Source organism: Porites lutea, chromosome 4, assembly GCF_958299795.1.
Source record: "Porites lutea chromosome 4, jaPorLute2.1, whole genome shotgun sequence".
NCBI lineage: Eukaryota > Metazoa > Cnidaria > Anthozoa > Scleractinia > Poritidae > Porites > Porites lutea.
This window is the reverse complement of record NC_133204.1, coordinates 49,368,691-49,381,369: the sequence shown is the minus strand read 5'-3', so window position 1 is coordinate 49,381,369 and position 12,679 is coordinate 49,368,691. Positions and strand designations below refer to the sequence as shown.

The following is a 12,679-nucleotide window of genomic DNA, read 5'->3' as shown; positions in this document are numbered from 1 at the left end:
TAACGGGTTTAAACACGTGATAGTAGATGGCACGTATTGGAATATTAATGTTCTTGCCTGGAAATAATTGACCTGAAAGACTTCCATGAACTGCTACTGTCTGAAAGAAACACTAGTCTTGTAAAGACAAAACCACAACAACAAACCAGTGAGGATCTGCCGGATCTTAAGTAGACCTGGATCAGTAAACTGATCCTTACGGCAGGCAGAGTGATAGAAAAAATAAAGAAAACAAAAATTAAATGGTGAATTATATTTCCCCGTTATTTCGGTTTGAAACACAAACCTTCAACGGGGGCTATAAAAGTAAAATGAAAACTTTTCAACTGACTATTCACAAATAAGATTAAAGAGTATAACTAAATTGTTTAATAAGTGACCCTTCGCAGTTGAGTAAATCCATCACTGTGCATGAAAAAATTTGAAAACTTACTTTTGTACCAGTAAACTGAATTATAAAGAAGCGATTCAAAAAATGGCTATAAAAATAGCGATAGAATATTGCTTAAAAATATTTTAAAAAATTTTATCAAACGTTAATATGACGACGTTTCGACGTTCTTGGACGTCATTATGGTTAAACGAAAATAGCGACTTGTTCTATAATGTCATTGCCATGTGATGGCAGGCGTTTGGATAATAGGTACAAGTTTTCTAGTCATTCGGGTATGGTCATTCCACACCGATGACAGGTGGCCCCTGGAACAGCCTCAAGATTATTTGCCACACCACGGAATTGGTTTCAGGAAGTTTGACGGTGCCCAGCCTTCTTCATGATCAATATTCACGTACCACCAACCACTCCTGCTTTTACGAATAACTTTTACTTTATCTCCTTCATAAAGATCAATCTCGTTTTCCGACATAGCTTGATACATGGCCATGGCTTGATAAGCACTTCTATGTCTGCGTCCTCGAGTGAGGTGTCCTGAGTTGTTTGGGGTGGCTTTGGGTTTATATCGATTTTGGTGACAATTTGTTCTTGTCCTCGTTTCCCTCCTCTCTCGAAGATTATACGGGGGAACTTCAAAATCACCGCACCAAGAATCACTTCGGCTGATTTCGTCAAACACTTCGTCATCTGAAGATTCACAGGCATTCAAATCCGGTGTAAACCAATTTCTGACAGCATAACCATCTGTAGTGAGAGTTCGACATTTTCTGCATAATGCCGGATGCCGCATCTTACTGCTGACCATAGCACTACTTTGCGAGACAGACTGTTTAATCGTCTTGAGTCCCTTTCTTCTCTCGTCTTCTGCGGGATATCCAGAATCATATGAAGCCACTCTTTGCTGTTTTATTAACGGAGATCTTTTCTTGCCACCCTTCCCTTTAGAGGCTGAATAGCCCTTGGCTTCAGGAAGCATAAAACCTTCCTCCCTGTTCGGTCTCAACGAGTCGAAACGGCGTCTCCCCTGACTCACTTCTCTCTTCTTATAACGTAGATTGTTATCGAAGAAGGCTCTGTATTGTCTACTATCTCTTCTTCTTGGCCTCGTACTATTGTTAGAGGAACTCTCTGTCTCGGATGAGCTTCTGATGACAGTACGGCCCCTGTAACTTGTTGGCTCAGGCCAAAAGTGGTTACTAGGGGCCCATCTCGAGGCACGTGTTTTCTTGTAAGAATCGGCCAAACATCCTCGCTTTTGAACCTTTGAAAGTTGGAAAAATATATATATATCAATAACCACTACAACGGACTAACAAGATGACATATTTTCATTCGTATTTTTCGTGGCCCTAATAAACGTTATGATGTATTTGAAAAGGATACATAGGACTGGGAACTCAGAATGAATAATCACTAGGTACACACCAAGATCCGTGGAAATGACTCTTTAAAATAGGGTGGCGATTTAAATATAACTTCAATACTTTTATATGGCACCAATACCTCCTTTTTTAAATTGGGGAGGTGGGAAATTGCAGTTTTTCTCAATTTTGTTCACTTTTAGGGGTTAAAGGTTTAAAACTGATGCAAGAAATTCTATTAGCACTGGCCCGAAAGAGCAGGATGAGGCGACTCCTGTGCTGACTGGCTAGCCGATTTGCCTTAATCTTGTCTACTAGGGATTTCTCGCGAGGAAAAAGTTGCCTCGGTGACCATATAAAAAATCCTTTATTGACCTAACTTGCCACCGTTCAGTCAAGGTAGAGACTAGATATTGGCTTATTATATGTTTCAGGGAAACTGCCCACCTACCCCTTCCCTTAAGCCAACATTTTGCCCTAAGTGAGAAGTAAGTGTTAATGTTGGCTTAGGGAGGAGTAGCTGGGTACTGTTCATAAAAATGTAAAAGGACTTTTTAGCCAGCCATCTTTACCCCACGCTAGGTCAGTAACGCATATCTCACATTAGTTTGTGCACTGTTTTTCTCGAATTTATAACTGACTATGGCTGGTAAAATTTCAAATTTTAATTGCGTCGTACAGGAAGGAAGGTTGGAGAAGTGATTTTATTGCATGTTCAGTCTGGTAAATCAGCTACGGCACAAAATAGATATCAGTTCTTGGCCCTGAAAAAAGAGTTGTGCAGGGACAGGCTTAATCATGTGGCATTAAAAACAAGGACGCTATTAGGATTTGCTCCCTATTCGGAGGGAAATAACCCTTAGTGTCTAGCGGGTCTGTTTATGATAATTACACAATTTAGAGGTAAAAACGCAATGGATATACTCTATTGGATGTTTTACACTTACAGCCGAAAATTGTCGCTGCTTCCAGGCGGCCAACCTCCGAATGTGTGCTCTTCCTTAAACAAATTCAAAAACACAGGACTTAGCAGATGAGTAATATTCAGTCATGAAATTTCAAGGGTTTTGTTCACGACGCAATACATATTAAGAATATTTAGCGGGTTGAATTGATTTAATAAAACCCACATACAACTCAAATCATGCAAATATGAACTGACATTACAAAAACTGAGACAATTTGACGGGGCTGGGTTTAAAAAAGGGTGGAATACACAATCACAGAACTAAAGCATTTCTCATTATTTTTGGCAATATTTTTACTACCCATCTACACATACTGATTAGACCAGAGACCACAAACTGCAGAAATGCTTTCAAATGCAATCAAGATGAAAATATCCCTTAATACATGAATTGCCTGCGAACGTTTAAGCAATGCAGTTTACACCTTTTTCACTAACATAAGGTGCAGACAACACCTCTGTTCGTGTTTTTAGGGAAATTTCTTGGGTCATTCAACTATTGTTAGCTACTTAAACAACTCATTTTAAGAGCTTCCTTGTTGGCTCCATGTGTTTAATGCCTCATGATACATAAAAAAGTATATATGAAAATGATACTAAAGACAATTTTTATGTTGAAAGGTTATTTTCAGGGGAAAATTACGGAACGAGTAAAAAATAAAATCATTTCTAAAACTTACTGCTGTCAAAGACGTTATCATCATTATCAGCATCATTATCATCATCATCATCATCGTCACATCTATCGCTGTCATTGCTATTCTTATCGTCATGACTATCGTATTCATCATCGTCGTCGTCTTCGTATTGACTGCCATCATCGTACTCACCACCACCACCACCACCACCATCATCATCATCATCATCATCATCATCATCATCATCATCAGCGCAAACAGCAGCATCATAACCGACGCCACGATCAACATTGTCATCTTCGTTACCATCACTGCTTTCGTACTCACTGCCGTCACAGTCTGGCTGCTTTCTTCCTTGATTGACGCCTGATTCATCATTCACAGGGCTATCCTCATTCTGATATGTGCTTGTTACGTCAGCCAGGAAATTAGAAGGTGCCCATCCAACTGCTTCATTTACCCGTACTAACCACCATCCATTGCGAGCTTTCTTTTCCACTTTTACCTCATCTCCTTTGTAGAGTGTTATTTCCCAGGGTCCCCGAGCTTCGTAAGGGCTGACAGCGTAATGGGTGATGTGATTTGCTTGGAATGAATCTTTCGAACCCGAATTTCTTGCTTCGTTCAATAAAAACTTCTCTGCTTGTACAGGAGTCTCCACGTCTCTCTCATCATCAGCGGTGCTTCTCCTCTGACCTAGCTCCATTCCATGTATTCCTTTCTTTAGCTCTCTTATTTCACAAAAATCCTCAAACGGTTCCTCAGCTTTTACTTCTTGAATATCGGAACGCTTGCTTACTTGCTCTTGTTTCTCTGTTGAATGATGTTTATTGTGTTTCTTCATATTCTCACAGGCTTTCAATTCAAGCAACCGCTTATTTCGAAACTCTTCATCTGGGGTATCATTTCTCTTCTCGTCTCCTCTATCAACCTGAATGACCGAGTTCTCACTAAAAAAATCAACTAACGTTTGGCATTCTTCATCACCCTGCATGCACGAAGTAACTGGGACATCTTCGGTATCACTATGGGACGGTGTTACACAAATTTTTGGCAGGGGAAACTTCATGCTGGGTTCTTCATAAGATTCATTTTTCAACTTCTGGACTGGGCTTAACGCAAAAGAACGTCTTCTCACAATTGGGCTTGATACCAAAGGTCTCGTTGGTAATTCTAGAAACGGTGCGATATTGTTGGTGGCATCTACGGTGTCACTAATTCCAGCTGCAACATTTTCCGCCCGCTTTTCTTTATTAGAAAGGTCCTTGATATTCCTCGAGAAAAAACTAAAGGAGGGACTGCGTGGACGGTGTTTTTCGTCCTTAACCTCTGCTTTGAGTAAACCACACTCGGACTGGGTAGAACTTTTCCTTAAGTTTAATGAGGTTAAAGATTTACAGAGCTGTTCTTCTGCTTTCTTTTTGCTTGCAAACTCCTTGAGGCCAACTGACGCAAAGCTTAATGAGCGACTTTGTTTCTTACAGCTTCCTTTTTCTTGAAGATCTGCAACGCGCAGGTCTTGCTCTGAAATATAGAGCCCGCGATTGGGCAGCGCGTCTCTTATGTCATTATAACTCATTGAACGACGATTTGACGCTCTGGTTTCTCGGAACTTTTCTGCTGATGAAAACAGCTCCACCTAGGATATAAAGAAGTTTAACGTTGGAATAATCCGAATAGTCAGCATTCTGCGGTATGTAATTTGACATTGCGTTGGACTCACTTTTTTTAGGTGCAAAATGAAATAAAACAGCATTAAAACAGAATTATAAGGGCGAGAACCCTAATGTTTAAGAATTCCACTAAATTGAAGCCCTGGCCCTGTTTAGGACAAAAAATTCCTAAAATTCACACCCTGTTAAGGACAAAACCCTCAATTTTATGACCCTGTTTAGGACAGACTCGCACTAAATTATATACCCTATTTTGGGAGGTGGCCTAATGTATTCAGCAGCGATAAAAACTGAAGTCCGTTGTTACTCGCGTTTTCCAATAACGTGTAAACCAACCTCTTCACATTTATAAATGGTGGGAAAAACAGTTCAAGTGGTTACCTCTGCCGTGGTGCTTAATCTTTCTAATACCTACTTCTTCAAGACCCTGAGTATTACACCTTCTCTAGAAATCAAACTCAAGACTAAGCTTCCTGGCCAGCTAATCAGCTTACCTCACTTGAACTGTGTCGTCGAGATCCATTCCAGACAGGTACTAAAACTGAAATCAAAACAGTTAAATCGTGCTAAACTTTTTACAAGAGATATATAGGCATTAACTGTTATTCGCGTTTTCTTATATCATTCGGCGCCGACGATTTTTAAGACACAAGCAGTAGGAAATGTATAGATTCCTCCCCGCACTGACTAGACATTCCATATCTAAGAATTTAACTTCTTCTGTGGGGTCGAGGCAGATAACTTACTCCTCTTAGAATGATTATTACGGTCACTCGGGACACGAACTAGTTTTTCAATATTAGTCACTGCTATTTCATGAAAGCAAACTATCCAATCACTTATTACTTACGGTTTGATGTACCAGCCATGACTCCGTTGGTTGAATGAGTCTCATCAATGTCGCCTGTGTTCTCTCTAAGCCACATGCTCATGCCAGACTTTCGCCGTAAACCCACTTGAGCAGTGCCGGCTGTGGAACCAAGCCTCTTCAGGTACAAAGCAGGTGCTAGGCCCTCCTTATCCATATAACTGATAAAGATCGATAATTAGAGATAGTTAAAAGAGACGAGTATGTCATATTGAATGTTTACTTGGCTTCCTTTAAACTCATGTTTGCAAAAGACAAGGTTAAAGTAATGACCCTTAATTTACAGCTCGTGTTGAATATGATCTCGCTGTTTCTGTCGTGTTAACCAAACTGAATGTCTCGTTTATGTATTCCAGTAGGCGATTTGCTTACGCAAAGTTTCAATACCGTTGTCTGTTGCATGAGTTAAGGTCACGATAAGCACTTCAAAGCGAAGCAAGAATACAAAAGTGAAAAAAAAATTGGAAGCAAATGACGGGCCATGAAAAATGAAAGACGAAAGCGAATAAGAGAGACCGGGGGGAACCTCCCTTAGCTATTACAATACTTTATTTCAATGCCTTGGGTACGCTTTAAAGATCGAGTTTCTGTTTAGAGTAAAGATTAACCTGTTAGTGCAATTTTAATCATTCTTACATTGCTCTCCACCACCCATCCAGGGTTTTTTCGATCACTTCAAGGTGTACGCCTATGTCAAAGCTTAGTTCGTCCTCATTCTTTGCCTCGTACGACTGAGTTGTCATGTGCAGTTCGCCTGCGAAATAAAGGAAAAAAAGGAAAGAATAGGAGACATGGAATCATGATGGTACTTTTGATATAAATGGTATCTTTTTATTCCAAGTCATATTTTACAATAACTGACCGATTACTCGCACGATGATTGGTCGAGAGCTACGGTCGATAAGAGTACAGACCGTGGAAATGACGTGATGGTGGCGCAGTTTGTTTTTCTCTTTCTTCGCGCACGATTTCCCGAGAAACTGCAACCTAAATGGACGTCAAAAACTGTAAATGCAGTTGTAAAAAACAAATCGACAACAATATTTCCAAGGTCTGTACTCTTATCGACCATAGAAATGAAGTCAAAATGTTGAAAACTTTGCTGTGAAACCACTCGTCTGTGGCTCGTGGTTCCACTTGAGTTTTAAAAGTTTTGAAGTCATTTCTATGGTCGATAAGAGCACAGTCCGAGGAAAATTGTTATCGATTTGTTAAACTTAACACAAATATATAGCCCTTTTCCTTTTTGGACTTAGTCGACGTCTTAGCTTGCATGGCAACCATTCATAAGTAGTCTGCCTGTAACCTCTTATTATTCAAGCTTGGCTGTATTGTTTTGACACAGCGCTAGCCTCATACTGATTTGTTTGAACGAGACTAGCTCAACCTCTCAGAGATGTGCGCATTGCATAATGGGTAGGTGGTCGTCCATGGCATTGCGGCGGTTGCCGCGCTGGATTCATACGCCTGTCGATGCCGGCTTTGGTCGACTCAGCTCTCAAGTTGTTTTATTCATATATGAAAAAACAGATTTTGGACAGATACTTCAAATTCTACTGTTATCCCACCCACTTACCCTCTACAGCACGAGATATAGAGTAAGAAGTTTATTGTACACTCCCCTGCGGAGCTTTTCAGTGATACCGTTTTGTCCTACAAGGAAATTATTAGTGAAATCCTACCTCGTCCTGGAGGAAAAGACTCAGTAATGATGTCGTCGTCATTATTGTTAGTTCCACCGGCTGTAGGCTGTATAAATGAAGCTGGTACCCATCCTATATCACCATCGCAATCTACAAGCCACCAGCCTGCAATAAAGAACACAACCAAACAAGTACTTAATTGACTATTTACATTTCTAGCCAGAGCAGGTTAGTTGTGATGTCTGCAACGATTTGTTTTAGATATTTTAGCATCTGACATTATCTCAACAAGTACTAAGCATTGTTGTCTTGCTTTAAGGTCCGGTCTCGGATAAGAGGATAATAAGAAGACAGCTCTAAAGTCAATAAAGAGCATTTCTGCGTGCATGATTAACTTGTTTGTTAAAGGAAGTTAATTCTCTCTTATGATTACAATTTTAAAAATATCCTTACCACTTTCATGCTTTTCAATAACATCCACTGTGAAACCATTAGTAAGTTTAATGTCGTTGTGGTACTGCTTCTTGTAATTTTTGAGAGCCATATATTGCTCCAGAAGCGCAGGCTCCCCAATGTTGCCTGAGGTTTAAAATAAAAAACAGAAAGGAACGAAGCGTTACCAAGTTATAAGGGTAAAATGGGAGTGTGACGTCTACTTGGAAATCGCCTTTTTATGTAGTAGGTATTTGGTTCATAAAAAGGCTTTTCTTTCAAATTAAAAGCGTAATTTGTTTTGGAATAATAATAGTGCATGACATAGCCCCTGGCAATCCAGATAAGAAAATTTACTACAACTAAACTGTGCTCAAGCCACTGAGACTACTTAGCATCTCCGTAGTATACATTGGGCTGCGCGTATTTTTTACTAGACAATAAGAAGAAGATAGAAGATGTCTTCAAAACCGACAAATTTGGCTGACCAGTAACCGAAAGATGTTACAATCACAAAAGACGGATCGAAATGCACCCAACATATTAAGAACCTTCACAGTCAATGACATCATCGCTTGCCTTATAGATGGCCAATATACTTATTGAACATTCAGATCAACAACTAGTCTAAGAGTTTTATTATTGAATTATCTGATTGTGACTTCTGCAAAGACTGTCAGTCATCGCCAAAAGACAGTTCTCGCGGTGCGTTTTCTGTACACTCCCAGGGGAAAATTCTAAATCGACGTAACCTTTCTTACCTGCTTTTAAAGATTTCCTTGTAGCTGAAATCTTTCTGACGAAATTCCGCCTTGATTTGGACTTCGCCTTTTTTTGATCCCTGCGGGTAATTATTAAGTACAGGAATGTTTCATATAATTTCTTCAGGAGGAGTGGGATTTCAAGGCTCGTAAAGGTCGACAAAAGAGTGCATGGTCGGCACCGGTGAAAACAGCAGAAATTCTTCGCGCTTAATCTAAATGAAGTTGCTTTATGCACCTGGGTTACACATCAGAGGGGGGAGTGTTAAATAATTGACCATTCTCTTAGCCTTCAAAGGCCATCTTATCTGAGTGACTGATCTTCCAAGACTAGCCTGCGAGCAAGCTCTCCGCGGTGTTCTGGCGGCGTGGCTTGAAAGGAAAGAGAGAGCTTGCAACTACGTCACTGGATTTTAAATATCTGCATAAAAAAATTCGATGCGAAATGCTGATTGGACGGAGATGACATTAGTAATGACGTCATTACCCTTGGCACTTTCTTTTCAATGTTTGTTTTCATTCGCGCTCGTTTCCGCTTCGCGCTGATTGGCAGAAATCTGACAGCTCACTCGACGGGGAGCCACAGGGGAATTCAAATTCCAGAGAGAGACGTACTTCCAAACTCTCCCTCCTTTTCCTCCCCGCCGCCAGAGCGTCCCGGAGAGCTTGCTCGCAGGCTATTCCAAGACTGAAAAAATGTAGCATCGCCATTTTACAGCTTAATTGCCTAGGATCCTAGTTTTATGACATTCCGCCTAACATGATATTGGCGGAAGCCTCAAATGGTCAGAAAGATTTCTTTTTCGTTCTAAAATGTTAAAAATATCCCCCACTTTCTGCGCGGCTTTGGTGGAAGGGATAGCTTAAGAGGCTACAAAGCCTTCCTTTTAATTGTGCCTTATCAGAAGAATAATGCTCTCTCATGGACGTCGGTTCATGTTGTGTCTTACCTTTTTAACACACCTCTCGTTGTTTTGATACTTTAGTGAGACACTCTTTCTCGTATTTGAATAAATACACGAAGAGCACGAAGGTCCTTTATGAACACCTTCACACACATAAACAAAAAATTTAACTTACTTAGTGCGATCAGATTCTTGCCACTCTAAATCTTCAATTCTTGGTGTAAACAATCTTATCACCGGCTGTGACTGGGAGATTTCGTCAGGAAAAGCCATCAGCTTCTTTAAAGTAATAAATAAAACTGAATTTCAAGAGAAGTGCCCACTCTGCCAGCAACTGTTTAAATGTAGTTAAAAGTCCAAGAATTAGACTACGTTCACTCTGTACCGTATAAAACTCCTATCCGATATGTGACCCTCCACCTTAAAGATCGGCGCGTCGCAGCTTCGCTTTGTCACAAAAATTGAGGCGCCACAACCGTTCTTTTGTGTGATCAGAATCCCTATCCTGTATGATTTTCGTGGCAGCACACTAGTTATCCGATGTAGTGTAAACACAGCCTTAAGCGCCAACAAATGTGAACATTTTCATTTCTCACAACCTCGTCTTTTGAATTTGTAGATCTCAAAAGAAGTAATGAGCTTGGACTTGCTAACTTACTGATATAAAATTCTTGATTTTTTCCTCCTTTTTTCGAACACTTGTTGGGTTAATCTTTCTCCTCTCTAAAACAGAAGGTTAGAAATGCTTTTAAAAATTAGCGGAACAAAATGTAACTATGGTCTGGCACATAAGGGGGCACTGAAGAAAACACAGTCTTAGGAAGAGACAATGATGCTGCTTGCTGCTGAATTTTAACAAAGTGCTGACATTCGAATGAAAATCCCTCTTCTATTTTCTCCAATGATCCCTTCTCATCTTGAGAGCTAGGCACTGGTCACTGATTGGTCACTTAATATAACAAAGATATGGACCAATGTATACCGTGAGAGAATGTCACAAGAATCTTCGTACGAAGGAAAGAGATGGGGGAACATGAAAATAAGGAGAACGAGAAGAAGAAACTATACAAAACCTTTTTCGGCATATCATTTAACTTCGGTAATGAAGATCATGGAAAGTGTTGGCAGTGGTGTGCAAACGGCTGAGCAACAACTCCCAACAATGTTAAGAATTGCAGTGCATTATGCCATCAATATTGATAAATTAAAATAATTCGATCGACAATACTTTACACACGTGAATGATTCGGAAAATTTTCGCGCTTGCTTTGCCCCAAAAATAAGGAAGGAGCTGTGTAAACGAATCTAACAATGTTACGCTACGCTTCGGGGATGTTTTTTAGTACTGGTATAGGTAATAGCATGATTTGTAGTGATATTTGGCATAAATACCACGAGTGATATTTCGAATTTGTTATACGTAATTTCACGAGCCGTTAGGCGAGTGAAATTTGAGATAATTTTGAAATATCATGAGTGGTATTTATGCCTAATATCACATACAAATCAAGCTATTATTTGTTTATACTACTACCCGCAAACAATTTTCACATGTAGGTATTTCAAATTAAGCTGAAATATCACTGCTTTAAGCCAATCAGATTGCAGAAATTTCCCATGTGGTAGTATAACAGACGTAATACTACTACATGAGAAAGGCAGGCAGCAACGCGCAAAAACACGCAGGAACATGTAACAAGGAGTGCAAACGTCGCCGGACTCAATGTAACATGTAATATCCAACAATGTTGGGAGTTGTTGGCCAACATTGTTGCTTCCGATTACATGGAGGTTTTGTTTTTGTCCACTCGTAGTGCTTTTCAACAAATCGTTTCCGATTTAAGCTACCCTTTTTAATGTAGCAGTGCAAAACGCCATTGCATTTTTATAAGCGCATAACTGCTAAATGAAATGCAGCCTTTCAGTGTCCAATCATTGGAGTTACAAAACGAAAAAGGGCTTTAAAAGGTAGAACATTTCTGTATTATATCCACCCTAATTACATGGGTTAAATACGTACAATGTGATTGAAGATCTAAATGATGCAGATTGTCATCATTACTCGTCTCTACTAACCTTGGAGTGAAGACGAAATTATTTCTTTCTTATAGCTTGGAAACTCTTCCAGGAGAGAAAGCTGTATTATTGAGAAGAAACAACATAACACAAGTAAGTTAAATTATGTTACATAACCGTACATAGTGGACTTCGGCTTTACACCCACCTCTTTCAAACTGAAAAACGCCTCGTTATTGCGACCTGCACTATTTTGAGCCAATTTTCAAGACAGCCAGTCATTTTATTTTCTGAAAAACTCTTTAATACAACCACACTTTCTGTAATCAGGGTTTAATTGCCCATAGTGGCGATCATATTAACGGGTTTCCCTCAGGCTGTACCAAGAAAAAATTTAATGCTCTGCCGGAAAACTGCTGGGCACGATCTCACCAAACCAAAGACATTGTAAAGAAAACTTATCGAACAATTCAATAGCCTCAGTGTTCCAGGCGTTCATATCGTGGGGACAGCGCACTCCACTATCCGAACGCCTGGAACAGGCTAACAATTCAATCAATAAACAACTCTATTTATTCAACAACTCCTGACGTATCAACTGTTTATTCCGCTCAGTACACTCTTGGAGCCAGTACCATTTTATAGGTTCAACTTCACCTCAAGTTCTTTAACTTCGCTGTATCTTCGATAGATAACATTTGCAGATTTATCCGACCATGTGACGCTGACTGAATAAACCTACAACGTAAGGAAAAAATGCCTGAGTCACGTTTGAACATTTTTTTTTCACAAACAAAGCAATAATTATTCGTCCTTACCACTCGATTGCTTGGTTTCTTTCGCAGAAAACCTTCAACAGAAATGTCCTTGATAGTCCTTCTTTGCATAGTCGATCCTGGAAGATGTCCTTTCGAAAATATCAGAAATAAGGCAAACCAGATTTTCAGCAGTACTTTCAGTACTTGCTAAACAAGCAAGTAATGCAACGAACAGGAACTTTAAACATTGAGAAGTCAGGGTA

General features: G+C 39.8%; 1 protein-coding gene and 1 long non-coding RNA gene across 2 annotated transcripts; both read right to left on the bottom strand.

Annotated features, from left to right (window-relative positions):
- Positions 1-206: 206 nt before the first annotated feature.
- Positions 207-8,122, bottom strand: LOC140934821 (uncharacterized). The gene is made up of 8 exons (XM_073384383.1): positions 7,998-8,122; positions 7,584-7,709; positions 6,538-6,655; positions 5,884-6,062; positions 5,528-5,574; positions 3,403-4,999; positions 2,703-2,755; positions 207-1,655 (listed from the first exon to the last, which is right to left on the bottom strand). Exons 1-8 carry the CDS (start codon positions 8,086-8,088, stop codon positions 717-719), a joined length of 3,150 nt encoding a protein of 1,049 aa, XP_073240484.1. The 5' UTR covers positions 8,089-8,122; the 3' UTR covers positions 207-716.
- A 2,061-nt stretch (positions 8,123-10,183) lies between these two features.
- Positions 10,184-12,386, bottom strand: LOC140934017 (uncharacterized). The gene is made up of 3 exons (XR_012165105.1): positions 12,316-12,386; positions 11,719-11,779; positions 10,184-10,365 (listed from the first exon to the last, which is right to left on the bottom strand). It is a non-coding gene; the product is annotated as an uncharacterized lncRNA (long non-coding RNA).
- Positions 12,387-12,679: the final 293 nt, after the last annotated feature.

Excerpts from the sequence above, each read along its gene's own strand:
- LOC140934821 (XM_073384383.1), bottom strand. The coding sequence starts at position 8,088 with ATGGCTCTCAAAAATTACAAGAAGCAGTACCACAACGACATTAAACTT. Across the intron at positions 6,656-7,583 it reads GTCTTTTCCTCCAGGACGAG|GCGAACTGCACATGACAACT; the intron begins GTAGGATTTCAC and ends TTTATTTCGCAG. Across the intron at positions 5,000-5,527 it reads GACGACACAGTTCAAGTGAG|GTGGAGCTGTTTTCATCAGC; the intron begins GTAAGCTGATTA and ends TTTATATCCTAG.